Source organism: Chlorocebus sabaeus, chromosome 25 (assembly GCF_047675955.1).
Source record: "Chlorocebus sabaeus isolate Y175 chromosome 25, mChlSab1.0.hap1, whole genome shotgun sequence".
NCBI lineage: Eukaryota > Metazoa > Chordata > Mammalia > Primates > Cercopithecidae > Chlorocebus > Chlorocebus sabaeus.
Window position 1 is genome coordinate 81,197,762 of NC_132928.1, and position 24,913 is coordinate 81,222,674.

General features: G+C 39.3%; 1 protein-coding gene across 14 annotated transcripts in view; it reads left to right on the forward strand.

The window, feature by feature from the left end:
* Nucleotides 1-24,913, forward strand: part of SDCCAG8 (SHH signaling and ciliogenesis regulator SDCCAG8) — a 246,249-nt gene that overhangs the window by 44,853 nt on the left and 176,483 nt on the right. For all 14 annotated transcript variants that reach the window (XR_012091314.1, XM_007989963.3, XM_007989969.3 and 11 more), the window contains 3 exons: nucleotides 734-798; nucleotides 3,999-4,187; nucleotides 14,564-14,702. Coding sequence is in view for 13 of the 14 variants with exons in the window: in XM_007989963.3 (XP_007988154.2) it covers nucleotides 734-798; nucleotides 3,999-4,187; nucleotides 14,564-14,702 (393 nt within the window). In the remaining variant the exon portion in view is untranslated. The remainder of the gene's footprint in view (nucleotides 1-733; nucleotides 799-3,998; nucleotides 4,188-14,563; nucleotides 14,703-24,913) is intronic.

Below are 24,913 nucleotides of genomic sequence, written 5' to 3' on the forward strand. Positions count from 1 at the left end.
GGCTTGTAGGAGTTAGTCTATCATGTGATTTAAAACTTTACTTTTGATCATTCATCTAGCACATATTTATTGTATGTCAAATATTCAACAGCCATAATGAAGGATTCTAATAAGATCTGATCTTTGCCCTAATGGACCTTATGGGTTACAACTGTTTTTTCCCCAGAGTCACATTTTTAGGGATAAGACCTGATATATGCAATTTTGAAAGAAAAAGAAAATCAATTTTATGACTCAGCAGTTCTTTGCAGGCATTCACACAAAAAAATAGAAAATTTGGGGTGGACTAGGAAAATATTTTCTAGGAAGACATGTTTCCCCCACCTTGGGTAAAAATTAAAAAATTGAACTTAATATTAAAAATTAAAGTTTATGGGTGGGCGCAGTGGCTCATACCTGTAATCCCAGCACTTTGGGAGGCCGAGGCTGGCAGATCATGAGGTCAGGAGATCGAGGCCATCCTGGCTAACACGGTGAAACTCTGTCTCTACTAAAGATACAAAAGAATTAGCCGGGCATGGTGGCGGGCGCCTGTAGTCCCAGCTACTGGGGAGGCTGAGGCAGGAGAATGTCATGAACCCAGGAGGCGGAGCTTGCAGTGAGCCGAGATTGCACCACTGCACTCCAGCCTGAGCAACAGAGTGAAACTCCATCTCAAAAAAAAAAAAATTAAATTTTACTTATAAAACACAGGACATGGAGAAAAATGTACTTTTATTTTTCTTTTCTATAGGAGAAGCTAAAACTTTCTTATGAGGAAAAGTACGAAATTCAGGAATCCCAACTGAAGTTTTTGAGGTAAAGTGAAATCATCCATTTATAGTCATACCAAAAGCATAATGATCTTAAAATATATTTGAATGTTTGCTGAACTTCTAGTTTTAGTCATTATCAAACTTACTTGCTGACATTTTATATATAATTTAAAAACTTTCCTCAGATTATTAAAGGATAAAATGGCCTAAAATTGGGTTATTTTTCAAATCACATTCCTATTTCTTCATCAGTTGTAAAATACTTGTGTTTTCTCATAAAAATAAGAATTGTGGCTGGGCGTGGTGGCTCACGCCTGTAATCCCAGCACTTTGGGAGGCCGAGGCAGACAAATCACGAGGTCAAGAGATTGAGACCATCCTGGCTAACATGGTGAAACCTTGTCTCTACTAAAAATACAAAAATTATCTGGGCGTGGTGGCACACACCTGTAGTCCCAGCTACCTGGGAGGCTGAGGCAGGAGAATTGCTTAAACCCAGGATCACTTGAACCAGGAGGTTGCAGTGAGCTGAGACCGTACCACTGCATTCCAGCCTGGTGACACAGTGAGACTCTGTATCAAAAAAAAAAAAAAAGAATCACTAACTCACTAACTGCTCTTATAGAAATTATGATATTCAAGTAAAATAATAATGAAAATAAAGCACTTTAGTTTTCAAATTATTAGTATTTTTCTCTGTAGATAGTCTTCATCTAATTTTAAAATTGTAATGATAATATAATAGTTTGAGTATTTGTATGCGTGATGAATTTGAGTGTATATGATGAATCTTCACATAGTTTTTATAGAATCTATTTATTAGAGATCCCAGTAAGACCTATATATTATAGATTAACCATTAGTGATTTACATATAATGAGTAGAAAAAGACAGCAGGAATTAATGTTTTTGTTGTTAAAGATTATTTTTAAATAGTAGTAATGAAGTATTTTTAAATCAAATAAACTTTCAAATACTGTTTATCATTTTATTTTAATAAGTCCAATTTGAAATAAATTTTAAAATCTTCCATGCCATATCCTATCTAGAGACATAACTAGAGTAATACTAAGAGCCAGAACTCAGCCGGTTGCAGTGGCTCATGCATGTAATCCCAGCACTTTGGGAAGCCAAGGCGAGTGGATCATTTGAGGTCAAGAGTTCGAGACCAGCCTGGCCGACATGGTGAAACCCTGTCTCTACTAAAAATATAAAAATTAGCTGGGTGTGGTGGCACACACCTGTAGTCCCAGCTACTCAGCAGGCTGAGGCAGGATCACATGAACCCAGGAGGTGGAGGTTGCAGTCAGCTAAGACCACGCCACTGCACTCCAGCCTGGGTAACAGTGGGAGACTCCATCTTAAAAAAAAAAAAAAAAAAAAAAAAAAGCCAGAACTCATAGCTTTCATTGAACATGCTTGTTTATTTTTTAAATGTTCTTATGTTTTTCATAGATTACCCTGATTAGTTTTAGGATTTCTCTGGAGATTTTGACTTTTTGTTTTTACAAAGAAACATAACATTTAAAAATTAGTCTAATTTTTGCTTTCTTGCTTTTTGACCTACTTGATTTTATTTTGATTTTTTTTATGACTTGATTCTTCAGTTTTTAAAGTGATGTGTTTCTAGATCATTGTACTTAGGGGAATGTGACTTACTTTGTCTCATTCAGAATCCAGATATTTCATCTTTAATTACATTACAATACCAACTTGCAATGAACTAGACTTTGTTCTCTGAATCCTTCTGTTTCTTCATTTTCTTTTACTATAATTTAAGATTCTTTAAAGAGGCATTTTCTTAAATAAAATCAGTCTTCTTTTCAACTTTCTCTTTTGCCATTGCCGGTAACCAAAGCTACTTGAGTGTTTTGAGTTTGGACCTGACCGAAATTAGTAATGGGGACCCTTCGACTTTGGAATGTGCTTCCCAAGTTCTTTTTATAAAGCCTTTGAAAGTCAGACATTCTCTACGTGGTATTGAAAAAGAAAACTTACCACGTTGGTGTTATTATTTTGGGGATAGGGTAGAAGTGGTTCCTTTTTTCCCCTCAACTTTGGAATGCCATTAGATTAGCTTTTTTTTTTAACCCTTAGATTGCCTGTGGGTCTTTTCTGCCTCTCCTGGGTTGCTTGACAACCCCCAAAATCTCAACAGTTGTCAGACAGCCAGGCTGTTGACTTCTTCTCTGTGACAGGGAACCAGTTATGATGGCCATAGCCCCTGAGCATGGAGACTCTGACAATGACAGTAGGGAGTAGACAGAGATGGAGATAAAGTTCCTGCCTTCAGTAGTCTCATTTTTCAGCTCGAAAGTTGTTTTTTTTTTTTAAATAAAAATAATAAAAACAACAACAACAATGGTACAAAAGAGTCATCTAGGCAAGGAAGCTCAGTCGCCAAGTTGACTTTAGCGCAACTTTACAACCCATGCACCAGTCATTTAATCCTTAAAAAGTCACCTTGAAGAAAACTTCATCCAGAGGTGAGCTGATAAAATAAAAACAAACAAAAACTGCGCCCACACCCACACTCACAGCTCCCGCCACCCCCAGCCCTTTCTTTAGCAGCCGGTGTTTCCAGCTAATAGCTACTACCCCTGAAATCTTATGACTGGCAAGTTCTATGTAACTTCCTTCTATAACTTACTTTCTTTTGAAACAGATCTTTGTAGAAGTTTGCTGTTAGATAATTATCTATCTAATGTTTTCCTCCTGAAGAACAATGGGCAGTAATAAACTAGTCAAGGATAAAAATCCATGTTTTTTTATGTGAAGTTTTAAGGTACTCTAAAAATTTTAAGAGGTTAATGCTTGAAAGAGGTTATTTTCGTCACCTCAAGTATGTTGTCTTATATTACCCCACCTCTTTTTTAAGAAAAACTATTTGGGATTTATATTTGGAGTTTTATTTTTGTTTTGTGGTTAATATAGCATTAATGGAGGTTGGATTCTGGAACAAGAGAGCCAGTATTGGGCAGACTCTAATCTAATATTAAAATCTTACAAGAACTTGAGCTAATTATTTAATATATTCAAGTCTCATCATATTCAACGTGTCAATTACGATCACCACACCAAAAGTTTCAGGGTCATGGTAAAAATTAATAAGGTATTGGATGTAAATTAAAGCATCAGGTGAATGCCCAGAAATGATAGTAGTAGTTAACATTATGATGATTCATTTTAAAGTCATGTAATTTTACCTGGCCATTTTCTAGAATTTTTTCCCCCTCTTTTTAGGAAAGACTTAGCTGAATATCAGAGAACTTGTGAAGATCTTAAAGAGCAACTAAAGCATAAAGAGTTTCTTCTGGCTGCTAATACTTCTAACCGGGTTGCTGGTCTTTGTTTGAAATGTGCTCAGCATGAAGCTGTTCTTTCCCAGACCCATAGTAACGTTCACGTGCAGACCATCGAAAGACTGATGAAGTAAGTATGCTTCTACACAGGGAGTCTTTGGCAATATGGAAAATTCTGCCTTTAAAGGAGCATTGTGTTATTTTAGCCCTATGCTAAGTCACATGTGATTATTGTTAGTCTTCAAATACAATGGATTTTTAAAAGGTTCCTTCATTGTAGCTTCCTTGAAGACAAATGGTTAGGTTCTGCTTTGTCACCATGTCGCTTTGAACAGAAACCCTGTCACTTGGAATAGGTAATAGTATCTCTTGGTTTCAGTCCATCTTCAAGTGAGAGAATTGAACTAGACAGTCTTTACGATTCTGTCCAGTTCTGTGAATCTATAATTACAAATCGAATACTGTTCTTAACAAAAGTGAGTGTAATAGAAATTCCTTTGGTTTTGCCATATCTTGAATTTTTCTGCTGTACTTCATGTAGAATGAGTTATTACCATGTCTTTATCATGTGTCTGTTGTAAGGAATATTATGAGGACCCACTGTGTCCCACTATTGATATTTGAGGGTTAACTGAGAACAAGTTACAGATGACCTTTTGTGTTGCCGAAGTTTTCATCTAAGCTGAGTGAAACAATTCTCTGTGTTCATCTGTTTTGTTCTGTTTTCACTATTCCAGAGGGAACCTTTTCCTGTGAAAATTGTATTCAGTGGAAATTGAGAATTATTATGTCATATGGAACCCAGTGGCAGTTTATAGTGTATGTTCTTCTATGCCCCCTACTTTTCTGTGTGCTCAATGTCACCTCTCTCTGTCTGCTCTGCTCACTTAAATAACCCCAGATCACTTCCTTTTAGAAGAAGTCTCTCACCAGCCCTGCCCCATTTTGTCCTCAACTGACTTAGGTTCCTTTCTTCTGTGATTTTACAATATATTGTGTACACCTGGAGGCAGCAATTGTGTTTTGTTTATTTCCATAGCCTTTGTTCCTAGCAGAGTGTCTGGCTGGCAGTAGGCACCCAGTAAATGTTCGCTGTTCATGTGACAAGGCATTTTGGCATTGACTACTCCACAGTCAGAGATCCTCCCGCCGGAGCTGCTGTGGAGGGGTGGCATGACTGTGGTCATTAAGGTCTGACCGATTTTGCTCCATGTCCTGACCTTCAACAAATTACTTTTCTTCTCTGAGCCTGGAGTCTGTTGTTTGGAGGAATAATACCTGCTTCTTGAGATTTAATCTTTTTGGGATTTTACTAAGGCAGGTTAGCCTGTGACCAGAAGTACTGCTTTTGAAACTGACTGCTTGGGTTCATGTTCTGATTCTACTGCCAACTCACCATGGAACCTTGCAAAAGTTACTTAGCCTTTTTGTGCCTCAATTTTCTCATTTTTAAAATGGTGACGTAAGTACCTAACTCGCAGAGTTACCTTGAGGGGTCACTAGAGAAAACCTATGTAGTGCTTAAAACACTTCCTGACATATAGTAAGTGCTCAATAAATATGAAAACCATTCTGTACCTTCCATACTCCCAAGAATGATCAATATGTCTTGTAGCTGTGGTTTCCACACACGGCCAAGCCCCTGGGGTCGGGGGCAGGTTGCTGTTGATTTTGAGTTGGGGTCTCACTCCGTTGCCACAGCTGGAATATAATGGCATGATCGTAGCTCGCTGCAACTTTGAACTTCTGTGCTCAAGTGATCCTCCTGCCTTGGCCGCCTGGGTAACTGCAGACATGTGCCGCCACACCCAGCTAATTAAATTTTTTTTTTTTGGTAGAGATGGAGTCTCACTATGTTGCCCAGGCTGTTCTTGAACTCCTGGCTTCAAGTGATCCTCCCACCTCAATTTCCCGAAGTATTGGGATTATAGGCATAAGCCACCACACCTGACCTAACCTACTGCTTGTTATATGAACAGAATTTCCAGTGTGGACTGACTGGTAGCTTTTTTGTTTGTTTGTTTGTTCGTTTGGTTTTTGTTTTTTTGAGAGAGTCTCTCTCTGTTGCCAGGCTGGAGTACAGTGGTGCCATCTTGGCTCTCTGCAACCTCTGTTTCTTGGGTTCAAGTGATTTTCCTGCCTCAGCCTCCCAAGTAGCTGGGACTATAGGCACCCACCACCATGCCTGGCTGATTTTTGTATTTTTAGTAAAGACAGGGTTTCACCATGTTGGCCAGGATAGTCTCGATCTCTTGACCTCGTGATTCGTCTGCCTTGGCCTCCCAAAGTGCTGGAATTACAGGTGTGAGCCACCACGCCTGACCCGACCGGTAGTTTTTATGATCTATACTGCTTGGTTCTGTTTTTGTTAAGTATTTTAAGTATTAAATATGTTGTTAATTTATTCATATATGCTCAATATAACTATTAAATATGTATTAACTATTTTCAGATACAACTAACAAATGTAAACATTTATTATATGTCAAGGACTGTGCTAGGCAATTTAAGAACATAATTTTTAAAAATCTTAAAGCATTCATGAGGTAGATATTATTACCCTCATTTTAAAGGTAGGGAAATTGGGGTTCAGAGAAGTTAAACATTTGCCTGTTTATATCTGAAAAACAAGAACAGAACTGTACCTTACAAAAATAAATTCATGGTGGTTTTGAAGGTTCAGATATAATTCAGACTATAAATGCATTAGAAATAAATATAAAAAATATCTTATAGTTGTGGGTTATAGTACTAAGGATGACATGAAAAGTGGAAGTCATAAGGGAAAAAAGATACATTTGTTTCTATTAAAAAATAAATTCTCTTACAATAAAACATTACATATTCAGCTAAAAGGCTGAGAAAAAAATATTTGAACTATACATAACAAAAGACCGATAGAATAAATTTCGTTTGAAACAAACAAAAAGGACAAGCTGCCTAGTTGCAAAGTAGGTAAAGAATAGAAATCAGTGAGCAACAAAAGAGGAAGGTGTCAGCATATGAGAATGTATTTATTCTGTTAGTATCTGAGGAAATACAATCAAAAAATAAAAAACCAATCCATCAGACTGACAAAATAGAACAAGATTGATAATTTCAAGAGTTGGTGAGGTCATGAGTAAGCAAGTATTTTGATATTCTGCTGGTGGGTTCATAAATTGGTGGAAATACTTTGGAAGTAAATTAGTACTGTCTATTAATATTCAAATTGTGCATTTCACTTTTCAAAATCTACCCTCAAGAAAAAAAACTCATATACATGCATAATGGGGTATGTATAGGGAATGCTTTTTGTAGCATTGTTTATAATTATATGAACAACTTAAATATCGTTCAAAGGAGAGTAACTAAACATGGTTTAGATAAACTATGACATTTTGTGCATAGTATGAAAAACGGAAGTAGTTCTATGTGTATTAATGTTGTACCATCTCCAAAATACATTGTTGCAGGAAAACAAAACAAAATGGCTAAAAATACATCCAGTATGAAACCTTTTGTATTTTTTAAGTCCATATACAACTATACTACATTTTTCCCCTTCAAGGTTCATAGATATGCACAGAAAAATATTTGAAAGAGTAAGCACCAAATATTTAATAGAGATTACCACTAGAGAGGTGGACAAAGGCAATGAAGTTGAAAGGGTGTCAAATAGGCCTTTAACAATATTGGTAACTAATTTTGCAAGGAGAATATAGTTTAAAAATTAATTTTAGAAAGAAGAAAGCATATTAAAAGTTGCACATAAAAAGAGCCACAGCTTAAAACTAGATAGTCTAGCAAAACTAATAAGCCAGGCACAGTGGTTCATGCCTGTAATCCCAGCACTTTGGTAGCCTGATGCAGGAGGATCTTCAGGCCAGGAGTTGGAGACCAGTGTGGGCAACATAGTGAAACCCTGTTTCTACAAAAAATTTAGAAATTAAAAAAAAAAAAAAAAAAAGTAACCAACAAATAACAGGTTATTATGTTGCCTTTTATATTATCCTTCTAGATTATGAAAAAATATTTTTAAAGGAAGCTGTAATGTTTCGGTTACTTCTAAGCCTGGCAGTCATTCAGAAATTAAGATTCTTGATCAGTTATGTATTCCTTTGTCTCTATCCTAAATTTAAGCTCGTAGCCTCTTGAAGTAAATGTCAATCTACTTAGTTCAATTTTCTGCCTTGTCAGCAGAATATCATTGTCTCATGTTCTGCATTAATATCGGAAAGGATATTAAACCTATTAACACTGAATGGTTTCTGCTTTTATTGTCAATGAATTCTTTTTCTGTATCATTCTCTTGGCCTAAGCTGGTGTTCAGTTTCTTTAAACTTACTAATGCAGAGTGCTGAATATTGAGTCCTATGCTAACTTTGAAGAGTGTCCAGCACCTTTTGGGTTTGGATTTCTAGTTTTATGTATAGTTAGAAGCCTGACCCCTCTGTAAGCTGTTATCATATTACCTGGATGACTTTAACATAGAATGTTTAAAAATGATACCTTAAATATGATAAATCAAAAGTTTCCTTGTAAATGTGGTATTGTGACAGCAGCTTTCAGCTCCTTTGTTGCATCCTTTAGCATTTACTATTTTGAATATACATTCTTGACACAAGAATGGTTTGATGGCCAGGCATGGTAGCTCACACCTGTAATCCCAGCACTTTGGGAGGCTGAGACAGGTGGATCACTTGAGGTCAGGAGTTTGAGATCAGCCTGGCCAACATGGTGAAACCCCATCTCTACTAAAAATGCAAAAATAGCTGGACATGGTGGTGCACACCTGTAATCCCAGTTACCTGGGAGGCTGAGGCAGGAGAATTGCTTGAACCCGGGAGGCGGAGGTTGCAGTGAGCCAAGATTGTGCCATTGCACTCCAGCCTGGGCAACAGAGGAAGACCCTGTCTCAAAAAAAAAAAACAGAATGGCTTGTACAGTTGACAGGGAGGAGATCAGGCATGACTTGGAGACCAGGCTACCCATATGTTTCTGGTGGTTTCTGGTTTCTTAGGACTCAAGGACTTTTTGGAGAATATACTTAACAACTGTTGATGACATTGGATATATTTTTTACATTGACTTGAAGTCTTCATATTGTTTCTGACCTTTCGCCTTTCACTTGACCTCTTTATGCCATAAGGGAGCTAAGAGTAACAGTAACCTCTTTTTCTTGCTTAATGATCAAAATACCCTCACATGGTAATGAAGATGGAACTGCTTAAATTCTTTTCTGTAGCTCATAGTACCTTGGAGAAGTTTCACGGTACTTTTCAAAAAAGAGAAATGATTCCAAGGGTACTTTTCTGGGGCTTTAATCCAGCTTGTGATTTTGGAGTGGATCGTTGGCCGTGCTCTGCATAGTTGGCTTTAAAAGACGACAGCAGGAACTTCCCAGAATTGAGGAACAAAGAAATGTTGTAGTCAGCCTTCTAGACTTTGTTTGTAAAAACGGCATAGTAGCATTTAGTAGTGATGCCTACTAATGCTTAAAATTAATAGTAACTGGAGTAATTTAGAAATTATAAGACATTTCTTAGCCACTCCACGTTTCAAGATGAAGCTCATGCATATACATTAGACCAACTCTTGCTTAAACACTTGGCTGAGATTGTTAAGGGACCTTCTCAGTCCTTTTGGCCCCGATTGCTGCACTAAGGTTCTTAAATATTACATGCTCATTAGTGCATGTAAGTGCATGCTTTTCACCCCAGAACACTCGGGATCTTTACGTCATCTTTCTGCCTCAGCTGCTCTTTCATCTGGATCATGGAACGTTGCAGGGTTAACACGGTGTTACTGGCTTTGCTTCAAGAAGCTCCTTGATTACATTGATCGACACATCCACAAGGTGTTTCCAAGCACAAGCACTCACAGAACATTGGCTATGGAAGATGGTAATTTGGAGAACTGCCCTTTCCCTTTCATATTGATATGCCATGTGTATCTGTACAGCTTCCCACTGTGAGAGCCTCATTCAGGTGTGGCTCTGGGCCGGCCCTGTGGACTGCGGGATCTGGAGCAGGACTGTAGCTAACTGGGCAGTTACCCTGGGTGGCTGGAATCGGCTGTTTCTGAAAGGCAGACTAGATAAGTAGCACTGTCAGACCCAGGGGATAAGTGTGGGGCTAAAAAGGGAAAGCTCAGACAAGATGAAGCCAGATGGACACAGGAATGGAGCAGGAAGCAAGGCCTTGTGTTGAGGAGAGGGGACTGCCAGCCCAGAGCTCTTTCGAAAAAAATTATTTGTGGGGTTGCTTGCTGCTATTTGGTATGTGGACTGGCTGAGTCAAAACCAAACCAAACCAAAACCAAGATTTAGTAACACCTGAGTGGATGATTAGATAATCCTAAATTGCCAAAATGACTACCTACCTGCAAGCTTCCCAGGTGGGCTCAAAGCTACCTTGAAGCGTGCGTTGCATTTGCCTTACAGAAAGGTGGAGCGTGTCAGCCCAGCAGTTACACGGAGTTTGAGTGTAATCGTTTTGTGGTCTCACTGTCGAATGATGGGCTTAACAAGCTATCTGTATATTGGAGTTTTATCTGTGATAATTTTCTGTGGTTCTATAGTCTAAATTTGGTGAGTTAATATTCTGAAACACTTTTGAACCAGAGCAACTGAACTCTAGTTTCTGATTCAAAATAGGTAATGTTTTCAGTTTAGATCATGAAATATTAGAACTGAGAGGGAGCTTTACTCCACGTCTTTTGACACCATCCTATAGCAGACTCTTTCTTCATTTATTTGTTTTCTTATTGCTTATTCTGTTGAGCATCTACTGTGTGACAAACACTACTCCTGACAAGAGCATATTCTGAAAAGAGAGAAAATCTATTAGACATAAGTTTCCCATAAGCAGCAGGTTTGTTAGATTTTTGTCCTGTTGTGGATCTGTCTGTTTGCATACTTACAAACATGGAGCTTTTTTGACCGTTCTTTTTTTTAAAAAAATGGAGTCTCACTCTGTCGCCTAGGCTAGAGTGCAATGGCACGATCTCAGCTCACTGCAACTTCCACCTCCCAGGTTCAAGCAATTCTTGTGCCTCAGCCTCCCAAGTAGCTGGGGCTACAGGTGTGCACTACCACAGCCAGCTAATTTTTGTATTTTTAATGGAGACAGAATTTCAGCATGTTGGTCAGGCTGGTTTGGAACTCCTGCCCTCAAGTGATCTGCCCACCTCGGACTCCCAAAGTGCTGGGATTACAGGCGTGAGCCACCGCGCCCAGCCTTTTTTGTTCATTCTTTTCCTTTGGAACTTTGGCTTTGGTGATTGCATGGTATCAGAAACAGATAAGAATCTCATTGAATAGTTACTTTTGCTCTTCATTAAGTCTTAGTGATTTAAGAAAGGTGACTGTAAGATGCCTATATTGACTTGCTGTCCTTACAGAGTGAATTTTTCTTTTCTTCTAGAATCATAGGTCCTAACTGGATTGCATATCCTTGATGAAGCTAGACCCCTTTTATGTTATCGAACTTTTATGGAAATATAAATAGATACATACTCAATTTTGCTGGTGTTTATTTTTTTACTTAACTGGGATAATTTAATCTTGCCTTGATTCTTCCACTTTTTTACATAGTAATTGTGTTTGATTATATTCAATTTAAACAATTTACTTCTTTTTTCATTTCCTTGGAAGAAAAATTACTTTGATCAATTTAAAACAAATCAGGAAATTCTAAAGTGAAGATCACTCTGCTTCCATGAATTTTATATTTGTAGCAATTTATTCTTTTTTAAATAAAAAAGACTTTTATGAAACTGCTAATAATTGTAACTTTGTTCAGTGTTACATGTTTCTTCAAATGTGGCTGCTTTCCAAATACCACAAATAGTTTATTTTACCTTTAAGAGATGTTTTAAATTGAATCATTGGTTAATCCTGGAAGTGATTCAAGCAGAGTTTATAATCCTCTAAACTATGACTCTTTAAAACTTGCTAATTTAAAAAAAAAATCATAGTTGGCTCTTTTCTCATAGTTTAAGAACTTGGCAATGAAAAGGAAACTGCAAGCATTTATTTCAACTGATTTTGAAACCGTGGTTTAGTCTTCAACTGTTTAACAAAATGGGGAATACCATATGTAACAGTCCAACATACATTTTTTGCTTTTTGTGTCTTGAAAGTTTCCTGCCTCACTTTCTCTTTGGTGTACTGGATATTTTTATTCAGTCGATAAATTGCAAATATCCTAGAATATTTTATATGAGACTTATGTAATCTATGAGATTGTATCCTTGCTATTTTACATGCCAGAGCATTTTGGCATTTGGTTCACTTCTACCCTCAATAAACAGCTTAGGATAAAGTACTTCTGAGAATTGCTGAAGAGGGGTGGGTCTTGGCAATGATCAAACCCAGTGGGATAAGATTGTGTTAAATTGTGAATATTATATGCGTAACCAGGAGATTTGAGGAGTTCAGCAGTACTAATCATTGAACAACAAGTGTTCATAAGTAACTGAAAGAATGTAATTGAAAGAGAAGCACAAAAAAGAGGATTGTGGAGAAAGATAAAAAGGAAAGGACATTTATTTGTTCAAATAAATGAGAGGAGAATCTGCTGCATGGACAAAGCCTCAGTCCTTTCTTAAAATGTTGACTGCTACTTTGATTTACAATTTCTACCTTCCCTACTTTGCTGCATTTTTCCTTTTCAGCACCTCCCCCCACTTTTTTTTTTTATAATTTTATTTTTTTTATACTGTAAGTTCTGGGATACATGTGCAGAATGTGCAGGCTTATTACATAGGTAAACACATGCCATGGTGGTTTGCTGCACCCATCAACCCATCATCTACATTAGGTATTTCTCCTAATGCTATCCCTCCCCCAGCCCCCACCCCCCAATAGGCCCTGGTGTGTGATATTCCCCTCCCTGTATCCATGTGTTCTCATTGTTCAGTTCCCACTTGTGAGTGAGAACATGTGGTGGTTGGTTTTCTGTTCCTGTGTTAGTTTGCTGAGAATGATGGTTTCCAGCTTCATCCATGCCCTGCAAAGGACATGAACTCATTCTTTTTTATGGCTGCATAGTATTCCATCATGCATATGTGCCACATTTTCTTTATCTAGTCTCTCATTGATGGGCATTTGGTTGGTTCCAGTCTTTGCTATTGTGAATAGTGCTGCAATACATTTTATAATTTTATTTCATATCTCTCTTCTGATACCCTCCACCACTCCTGTTTCCTTTTGAGAACTGATGCTAAAGACAGTCTATTCTAGTGGTTCTCTACTAGAAGCAATTTTTTTCCCCTGCCGCAGAGACACTGGAAAATTTCTGAAAACAGTTTTGCTTGTCACAACTGGGGAGAAGGGCACTACTATTAACCAAAGGGTGAAGTCAGAAATGTTGTGAAATGACCTACAGTGCAGAGGAGAGCACCCACAACAAAACCCTAGTCTACCCATTTATTACCTCTTTTTTTTCTCCTGAGAAGTCACCACTATCAGGAAGTTAGGGTGAATTATCTCCCTGGAAGTTTTCTTTTTTTTTTTCCCAGGTCAACATTTATTCATTGTGATGAATTCTGTCACACATATTTAGCATTAAACAGAAGCAAATTGTAAACCATCAAATATTGGAAGAGAGGTATTTACTTTTCTTGGTTTTTCATTAAAACAGCAAGAATGCTATAAAGACTCCCTATTCACAATAGCAAAGACTTGGAATCAACCCAAATGTCCATCAGTGACAGACTGGATTAAGAAAATGTGGCACATATACACCATGGAATACTATGCAGCCATGAAAAAGGATGAGTTTGTGTTCTTTGTAGGGACATGGATGCAGCTGGAAACCATCATTCTCAGCAAACTATTGCAAGAACAGAAAACCAAACACCACATGTTCTCACTCATAGGTGGGAACTGAACAATGAGATCACGTGGACTCGGGAAGGGGAACATCACACACCGGGACCTATTATGGGGAGTGGGGACGGGGGAGGGATTGCATTGGGAGTTATACCTGATGTAAAGGACGAGTTGATGGGTGCTGACGAGTTAATGGGTGCAGCACACCAACATGGCACAAGTATACATATGTAACAAACCTGCACGTTATGCACATGTACCCTAGAACTTAAAGTATAATAATAAAAAAAAAAAATGAAAGACATTAGACCACAAACAGCATTCTATGTCTTATAATGGCCAAACCTTTTGAAACTAGTAAAACATACAAATTTAAGGGAGCCTCCCCCCAACTTTTAAAAAACTAATTTGCTCTTTTCTGGGCTTTCCCCTGCAGCTATCTCCACAATAGATGATTGTCCCACACAGATGCAGTCCTGCCACGAAGGCTCTTGGCCTTTCCGGCTGCTCTGCCTGCCGCTCGCCAAGTGAGGACAGAGGGTCTTTCTCTGGGGTGTGCTTTATTTAATATGTGCTCAGCCGGCCTACTCTGGCTCTTCTAATACATATTAATGCTTTTTCCTCCCTGACTTATGAAGACATGATCATTTGATCATTTCTTGTTTTGAATGTTCTTTTTGTGCTGACAGAGAAAGAGATGACTTGATGTCTGCACTAGTTTCCGTAAGGAGCAGCTTGGCAGATACGCAGCAAAGAGAAGCAAGTGCTTATGAACAGGTGAAACAAGTTTTGCAAATATCTGAGGAAGCCAATTTTGAAAAAACCAAGGCAAGTCTAATAAGATGCAAATAAAAACGTCTTTTTTTTTTTTTTCTTTTTTCTTCTATTTATTTGGTTATTCTTCTGTAACTAAACTCTGTTTTTCAAACACACAAAGTGAATTATCAATCTGTTAATGTTGACTTTTCTGAATTAAACAAATTTGCTATTTGGAGAATTCTTATTCCTCTGCAAATACTGTTGTACCACTGTTCAGAGAATGTAGTACAGTATAATACTTTGAGAGACCTATATGCTTAATCTTTTTATTTGCTGATAATTTGCAATGCTGCAAAAATCTTAACACCCAGGCATTAGTTTGTTTATGTTCATATATGATTAAAGACAAATGTTTTTCCTCAATAATTGGTAAGTTTTGAGAAAATCCAAATATACCAAAGATAATAATATATGTACATATTTAGTAGCATTTCTTTCTTTTTTTTTTTTTTTTTTGAGATGGAGTCTTGCCTTGTCGCCCAGGCTGGAGTGCAATAGCATGATTTCCGTTCACAGCAACCTCTGCCTCCTGGGTTCAAGTGATTCTCCTGCCTCAGCCTCCCACGTAACTGGGATTACAGGCATGGGCCATCATGCCCAGCTAATTTTTGTATTTTTAGCCGAGATGGAGTTTCACTATGTTAGCCAGGCTGGTCTCGAACTCATGACCTCAGGTGATCTGCCCACCTCGTCCTCCCAAAGTGCTGAGATTACAGGCGTGAGCTACCATGCCTGGTCTTAGTAGTATCTTTGAGTCTGGACTTACTGTAAGGTAACTCAAACATACCTAAGGAGAATAACAGTTTATACTTAGTGATCAGATGGTGTTAAAGGCAGTTTGGGCCGGGCGCGGTGGCTCAAGCCTGTAATCCCAGCACTTTGGGAGGCCGAGATGGGCGGATCATGAGGTCAGGAGATCGAGACCATCCTGGCTAACATGGTGAAACCCCGTCTCTACTAAAAAAATACAAAAAAACTAGCCGGGCGAGGTAGCGGGCGCCTGTAGTCCCAGCTACTCGGGAGGCTGAGGCAGGAGAATGGCGTGAACCCGGGAGGCGGAGCTTGCAGTGAGCCGAGATCCCGCCACTGCACTCCAGCCTGGGCGACAGAGCAAGACTCCGTCTCAAAAAAAAATAAAAAAAAAAAAAAAAAAAATAAAGGCAGTTTGAAGAATAGGAGGTTACTGTTGATTCATTACTGTATTTGGGGGCCACACCGTAATCTGTTAAAGTTGCATGTATTTTCCCTAGACACACTAGCATACAATTCAAGTTCTTAATGGCCACATGTAGCGAATATTGGACAGTGCAGATATAGAGCATTTTCATTATCATGAAAAGTTTTGTTGGATAGCACTGGTCTAAACCATATACTAATCTCAGTGTTTTATTAAAATATTAGGGCTACATTACTGAGTATATGCCCAGAGGAATAGAAATCATTCTGCCACAAAGATACATGCACGTGAATGTTGATTGCAGCAACCTTCACAATAGCAAATGTAAACGATGGAATTGATGAAATCAACCTAAATTGACGGAATCAATCCTAAATTGATGGAATCAATCTAAATGTTCATCACTGACAGATTATATAAAGAAAATATGGAACATAGACACCATGGAATAGTATGTAGCCATAAAAAGAATGAGATCAGATCTTTTGCAGGAACATGCATGGAACCAGAAGCAATTATTCTTAGCAAACTAATGCAGGGACAGAAAGCCAAATACTACATATTCTTACTAATAAGTGGGAGCTAAATGATAAGAACTTAGGAGCACAAAGTAGGAAACCACAGATAGTGGCATCTCCTTGAAGATATAGGGTATGGGGAGGGAGAGGAGCAGAAGAGATCACTACTGGGTACTGGGCTTAATACCTGGGTGATAAAATAATCTGTATAACAAACCCCTGTGACATGAGTTTACCTGTATAACAAACCTTCACATGTATCCCTGAACCTGAAATAGAAGTTAAAACAAAATTAGGGCTATTCAATTCTGCATTAAGCCTCTTGTCAGCCATTGCTATGTCCATTTGTCTTTATACAGTTCATCCATAACTCTTCCCATTTGACCCTCATGCCTTCTGAAACTTAGGTTCAGTTATAACCAAACTCCCCACCATATTGTTTCCTCAAACTCTCCTGTTTCTTCATTTGTTCTGAGCTCTAGCTGTCCCTCGATATCATGACTTTCAAAACCTTCCGCGAATGCCCTTGTGTCAGTCAAGTCATCTCATGTGAATGTGACGGAGGAAACCGCAGTTACTTCACTCCCGACTGCCATTTCCAGGGCTTTGTTTTGACACTTACTCTCAGGTCCTATTCCTCTTTGAAATTAAGCTACCACTCTGTGTTAATCTGTTTTGCATTGCTATGAAGAAAGAGTGGAAACTGGGTAATTTGTAAAGAGAAGTAAGTGGTTTATTTTGGCTCATGTTGTGCAGGCTGCATACGAAGCATGGGGCCAACATATGCTTCTGGTAAGGCCTCAGGAAGCTTTCACTCTGACAGCAGGTAGAGGGGAGCAAGCCTCACAAGGGAGCAGGACTGAGCGCAGAGGAGAGGGGCCAGGCTCTTTCTAACCATCAGACCTCAGGATAACTAATACGGCACCAAGCCATTCATGATGGATCCACCCCCATAACCCAAACACCTCCCACCAGGCCCCACCTCCAACACTGGAAGTCACATTTCAACATGAGAGATTTGGAGCGGACAGGTATCCAAACCATATCACACTCCTCTTTGAAATCAGTGTTGTCTCTCTTCTCCCTAGTCAATGAAATTTCTCAATCGAGAAGGTGCTCTTTGACCCTTTCTATTTTATTTTAGTTTTATTTTTATTATCATTTTTTTGGGACAGAGTTTCATTCCAGCCCAGGCTGGAGTGCAATGGCACCATCTCGGCTCACTGTAACCTCAGTCTCCTGGGATCAAGTGATTCTCCCACCTCAGCCTCCCAAGTAGCTGGGACTACAGGCATGCACCACCATGCCCGGCTAATTTTGTATTTTTAGTAGAGACGCGGTTTCACCATGTTGGCCAGGCTGGTCTCGAACTCCTGAGCTCAGGTGATGCACCCACCTCGGCCTCCCAAAGTGCTGGGACTACAGGCGTGAGCCACCGCGCCTGGCCCCTTTTTAAAAGTTTTAACATCTGACCCTTTTCCTCTTCATTCTGTCTCTTTTGTCATCCTTAAATGTTTGAATTTCCATGTTGTTGATACACAAAACGCTAATACTCTTCAGCTTCCTTAACTCTACTACATCTACGCCAACCTCCCGCATGAACTGAAGTGCCCCTAAGATCTCAAACTCTGAAACCACACTCTCTGACTAGAGCCTTCCCTCTTCTTTCCTCCCTGTCAAAGTTAAATCTGCTCCATGTCTTCATTTTTGCCTCTAGTTCTTCAGCATTCTTTTTATCTCTCATTTTATCTGTTGTGTCCAGGCTGGTCTTCTTTTCTACCTATTTAAATATAAATTTTACACTCTCAAATTGAACTCACATATTCACTCTCCCAAATCTGCTGCCCCTTCTGTATTATCTTACTGGATGGCACTTTTATCCACTAACATGCTCTGATCAGAAAACTGGATTTCACCCTGTCCTTCACCCGTAACTTTTAACCAGTCACTAAGTACAGATCTGAGTTTCTAACGTTTTCTTGAATTATTTCCCTCATTAACACTTTTCCTATGGAAGCTGAGTAATCTCTGGATTTATCTACTACACTTCTTCCTAGCTTGCCTCCCTCCTTCGTTCCACTCCCTACACTGCAGCCAGAAGCAATCTTTCTTAAAGACACATTTGATCATGTGACTCTGATTTAAAATCCTTCAGTGAATGTTCACTGCCTTCAAGACAGTCTCCACATTCTTTCCCATGCCCGTGGTCTGTCATAACGTGGCTCTCTTTTGTCCTCCAAGGCTGCTGCTTCTTTCCTCCTCTCACACCCTGTCCCGCAGTACACTCAGCTATTGTCAAAGGCAGGAGCGTTTAGGGAGTGAATATGGGCTTACTAGAGTTAGCCAGACCTAGATTCAACTTCTGGCCCCACCATTCACTGGCTATGTGACCTTGGACAAGTTACTTTAACTTCTCTGTGCCCCAGTTTTTCCTCATCTGTAAAACGGAGAAATACGTGACTCGTAGGATTGTGAATGAGGACTGCATGTTAAAATGTATATTGGTTATCTTATACAAACCCAGGCAGGCACAAAATATTTTCTCAATAAATAGTGGTAGTGGTGAGAACCCTACTGATTATCCCATCCTCTCTCCAGCCTCTGAGTCTTTGTATGTGCCATACACATTCTTCTCCACTCCACTGCCTGTATATTTCTCTAGCCTTACCTGTTTTAGCCCACATGGTACTCCCTCTAGGAAACCTCTGATCTCCCCTGCCTGGATTTGATGTACCCCTAATACGCCTTTATAGCAGGGGTTTTCAACCTTGGCGCTATTGACATTTTGGGCTACGTAGCTCTTTGTTTTGGATGCTGTTCTGCACATTGTAGGATGTTTAGAAGCATTCCTGGCCTCTACCTGCTCAATTCCAGTAGCTTACCCTCCTTCCCCAAGTTGTGACAACCGAAAATGTCTCCAGACATTGCCAAATGTCCTTTGGAGGGCAAATTTGCCCCCATTTGAGAACCACTACTTATTATAGCATTTATCAAAATGTATTATTATTGCTTATTTGTCTGTATCCTTCATTAAACTTTTAAAAAAAAATTTCAGCTTTTATTTTCGATACAGGGGTACGTGTGTAGGATTGTTACATGGTGGACCCAGGTATTGAGCATAGTGCCCAGTAGGTACTTTTCCAGCCCATGCCCCCCTCTCTCCAACCCCAAGTTGTCTGCAGTGTCTGTTGCTCCCATGTTTATGTCCGTGTGTGCACAACGTTTAGCTCCCATTTATAAATGAGAGCGTATGGTGTTTGGTTTTCTGTTACTGCATTAATTTGCTTAGGATTATGGCTTCCAGCTACATCCATGTCGCTGCAAAGCACATGATTTCATTCTTTTTTATGGATGTATACATTCCCTGGTATATATGTACCATGTTTTCTTTATCCAGTCTGCCATTGTTGGGCACCTAGATTGATTCCATGTCTGTTTTTTTTTTTTTTTTTTTTTGAGACGGAATCTTGCTCTGTCGCCCAAGCTAGAGTGCAGTGGTGTGATCTTGGTTAACTGTATCCTCCGCCTCCAGGATTCAAGTGATTCTTCTGTCTCAGCCTCCCGAGTAGCTGGGATTACAGGTGTGCACCATCACGCCAGGCTGATTTCTGTATTTTTAGTGAAGACGAGGTTTTGCCATGTTGGCCAGGCTGGTATTGAACCCCTGACGTCAAGTGATCCGCCCGCCTCGGCTTCCCAAAGTGCTGGGATTACAGGTGTGAGCCGCCATGCCCAGCCTCCATGTCTTTGCTGTTGTGAACAATGCAGTGATGAGCATTTGAGCTGATGTATCTTTTTGGTATAATGATATATATCCCTTTGGGTATATACCCAGGAATGGGATTGCTGTGTTGAATGGTAGCTCTATATTAAGTTCTTGGAGAAATCTCTGTTAAACTTTAAAATTGTCACCAAGCCAAGGGCTTGCTTCCCTATGCACATAGAAGCCAATGCTATGGCCCTGGCTTTTAAGAAAAGAAAAGGCTTTATTGCAAGTTGACTGGCAAGGAGGCAAGAGGCCACCCTCAAATCTGTCTCATTCTGCAGCAAGATCAGGAAGATTGGTCTCAGAGGCCTTTCTGAGTAGCCCCAGGTGATGCCGGTGCAGCCCGTCTGCCAGGCTGGTGGTATTCACAGTGAGGAGGTTAAACATCTCATGTACCCCACAAATATATGCATCTACTATGGACTCCACAAAAATGTAAAATAAAATAAAAACAATTAGGAGGTTAAAGCTTTTCCCCATTGCACATGCCTGGACTACGTGACTTGCAATTTTGGCTCAGTGCTATCTGTAACAACTTCAACAATGGTTAATCAGTTTGCGCTAGTCCCTTGGTTACGGAATTTCTCCATCCTGATCACCATTAAATCCATAGCGTCTTGCATAGATCTCAGCACATAATAAATTGGTGCTGAGTAAATATCCACTGAGGAAGGAAATTGCAACTCAGTTCTCACTAGCACTCTACAATTCCTTCTTTCCAGCTTACCTACTTTGCCAGCAAAAGTACCCAGTGAAACTTAGGCCCAATCACACCTTTTTTTTTTTTGATGACTAGTTTGAGCCTCCTAAGCATTGCCGAAGGAAGTCATTTTAGAAAGCCACTTAATAGCTGGGCGCGGTGGTTCATGCCTGTAATCCCAGCACTTTGGGAGGCTGAGGTGGGCGGATCACTAGGTCAAGAGATCGAGACCATCCTGGCCAACATAGTGAAACCCCGTCTCTACTAAAATTCCAAAAATTAGCTGGGCGTGGTGGCATGCGCCTGTGGTCCCAGCTACTCGGGAGGCTGAGGCAGGAGAATCGCTTGAACCCGGGAGGCGGAGGCTGCAGTGAGCTGAGATCACACGTCTGCACTCCAGTCTGGCAACAGTGAGACTCCATCTTAAAAAAAAATCTACTTAATGAATTCCACTGAAGAGTAATCCTAGTCATCTTCAGTGGTTGTAGGTACTGTTGAACAATTCTTTTCTCTGCAGTTGAAAACCTTATATGCTCTAGCCAGGAACTCCATTTTCCTCACTTCCAACTCCACTGCTGGCACCTGACTTTCATCAGATGACCTACTTCACACTTGACTAAGGACCAACTGACAAGAGCCTCCTCAGCATCTTCTCATCCCTTGAATGCCTCCTCTCCTAATTTCTCCTTTCTTTTTTGGCCCTGTTATTTCCCAAGATGAACATCTTTCTCCCCATTTTTGATGTCTCCCACTTCTGTGTCATCACATTTTTCTGGCGTCCTTTATCCTTTCCTCTTCACTGTTTTTCCCTCTCATCCTGCCCACAGCCTTCATTTAAGTAAACAAAAAGCAGCTTTGCTGTGATCATCTTTCACTCTGTTTATTACTGTCCATTCCTCATTTCACTGGCAGACATCTCACAACAGTTGTCCACCCTGGTAGCTTTCCTTTCACTTCTGAGCACATCGCAGCCAGGCTTTGAACGAACTGTAGCCTGATTTCATGTTGCTGAAGTGCTCACTTAATGATCACTGGTCACTTCCTGATTGCCAAACCCAGTGACCTCATCTTAATCCTCACTGGACTCAAACTCTGTAGATTTGGAACCCCGTTAACTCTCCTATCATAACATACCATCTCTTTTCCCTTGATTTAGCTGATACGTTACTCTCATGGGTCCACATTGTACCATTCTTGTCCACTCTTAAGTCTCTTTTAACTTGTTTCTTGTTTTCCACAAGCCTTAAGTGTGGATGTTCCTCAGAGTTAGTTCCCAGCCCTCCTCCCATGTTGCCTTGACTTCCTGGGATTCATTTCTCCTCACGTGGCCAAATATTACCAGTGAATATGCCCACATTATGCCTTTAGCTTTAACTGCTCTCCTGAGCCCCAGCCCTAGTGTTTTACTGCTACTAGATCTTTTTTATGGATGATAGACTGCTGGCGTCTGAAACTCTACACAACCAAACTGTTCATTGGCTCCGCCTTCCCATCTACCACTCCTTTTCCTTCTACCATTTTCTCTGTGATCGTCTTCAAACAAAGGCAGCACCATCTTGACCACAGCCCTGGCTTGCATTCTTTAAAACATCTTGGTTCTTCGCTATGCTTGCTCTTGACATTCCATCAGTTCCCAAGCTTGCTCTCCCTCTCTCTTCAGAGTCAAATTTCTATGTAACTATGCCTACCTTTTCATTCTTACACCACTGCCCTGGTTCAAGTCTTCACATCTTCACATGCTCTTTTTTCTTTTTCGGAGACGGGGTCTCACTCTGTCACCCAGGCTTGGTGGTGTGATCGTATCTCACTACACCCTTGCACTCCTGAGCTCAACTGATTCTCCCTCCTCAGCCCCCCAAAGTGCTGGGATCACAGGTGTGAGCCACCGTGTCCAGTGGTATACTTCACGTATTCTTATACCAAGTATGCAGACAGTTACACTAGCTTTCTAATTGGTTTCCCTCAAATTTCATCTAATTCCAGCATACTTTTCACAGTGCTTTCATAACATTTATAATTCCTGAGTTATAAATCGCCCTGTTTAGGTAGCTCCCCTCTTGCAGTAGAATAAAAGACGAATCTGGCCCCACTCCAACTTGGCTCGTCGTCTCTTTCACTCTCTACTCTTTCACTCTACTCTTTCCTACCACCTTCACTGTTGCCAGAACATGACCTACATTTGGCCATTTGCATTAATTTGCTCAAGGTATATTTTTCTGCCTTGTATTAATCTGTGAAATATCTATTCAATCTGTGAGGCTCAATTCCAGTGGCAGTCTTCCCAGAAGTTTTCCCCAGCCCCTTGTAGTTTGAATTAACTTCTTTTTCCTCTATATTCCTGTTGATGTGGTGTATAATTTTGGTAGTTGTTTACACAGTTTTCTCTACCAGAAGACCTTGAAATCAGGTCTGTGACATCTATCATTGTATTTCACACATGACCATTTACGTCTTAATTAACAATAAATGTTTGTTGAATGGAAGTCAATTATTATTAATGTGAAGTTTTGTAATTAATTTTTTTAAAAAATGTAATAGCTGAGAGCAAGCAACGCTATTGTTCGTTAGGAATCTATAGCATTTTCAGTAAATTAGTAATAATGAATGCAAGGACAAAATGTATTGCAAGTCTAGTAGTTTTTATCTGGAAGACATTAGAATTTTTGCTTTCTGAGCATATTAAAAAGTCAGATGGCATACATATTTTAATTTAAAACCCTACTACTTACATTACTGAGCAATGAAATGGTTACTTTGTTTAGTTCCTTGACGTTTGTTGCCATCTAGTGTGACATTTGGGTATCACATGCTAAGTAGAAGGAATTACATATTTAACATTCATAGTGGCAGTGAAAATGCCTAAGAAAATAAATACATAACTTGAGAAGTGTATAATGCCATGCATAGATTCTTGTGTGGAACTATCTTGGATAAACTCCCTACTCTTCCACTTTCTAGGTCTCTGCTTTGGGCAAGTTACTGAATATCTTGAAGTACCAGTTTCTTCAATTGAGTGATAAGAACCAATTAAAATGTATTTAGAGGGTTAAATAATCCATATATGCCACTTAGCAAAGTATCTGGCACATAGTAGGTGTTCAATAAATGTTTTTGTTTGAAAATGGAAGTTGTCTCAATTGGTGATCATTTTAAAAGAGGAAAAAAGTTCACCTGGGACTAAATAGTGAGAAAAAGTAGAGGCTTTTGCAGTGACACCTTGATAAAGCTACAAGACACCTTGATAAAGCTACGAGAAGCAGATAAAAAGGCTAACCATGCCTTAGGCCTGCCTGCTTATGTTGGGAAGGGAAACTGTTGAGAGGTGTGTGGAAAGGCCTGAAGGTACAGGCTGTGGCATGAAGTTACCATGAGCATATCTGTAATGACATAACCCTCTAAGGAAAAAAATTTTTTTTTTCTTTTTTACTCATAACAACTTGAGCAAAGTATTTATTTCAAATTTGCTAAGACCTATCCTGCCATATACCTTCATGGGTAAGTGGTGTGAACTTTTTTAAAAAATTAATTATTATGTATACATAATAATTGTACATATTCTGTTTCTTGGATTACAGGGAGTCAGAAAGGCAGGAATTAGAAACCTGGATTGAAAATAAAACCAGAAAAGCACTGAGTTGTAGTCACAAGTAAAGAAAACAATACTTCTTGATAGGCGTGTCATCTGTCACAAAACAAAAACAAAGTATTAAGTATCTTGAAAAATGGTACATAGGGATAGTCTGGTAAATTTCTGGCTAGCAAGGGTTTATAAATTAAAATCAATAGTTTGCATTATTTGTAAGTTAGATGCTTGAAATGTGTTAATCTTTTTAATTTTGTGGGCTTTATTATTACATAAAAATAAAAATGTTTATAAGCCTTAAAGTTCATGTTCACAGGTGTGAGCTGTATAGTTTCATAAGATCTTAATTCCTTAGTTATGAATTATTCTGTCACAAAGATTTCTTGAAAACTAGCCCTAGCAGTTGGGAAGGACTTTTATATGGTCTACAATAGGTCTCCTGTTTTAAAATTTTAGTTGACTAGATATAAATTTTG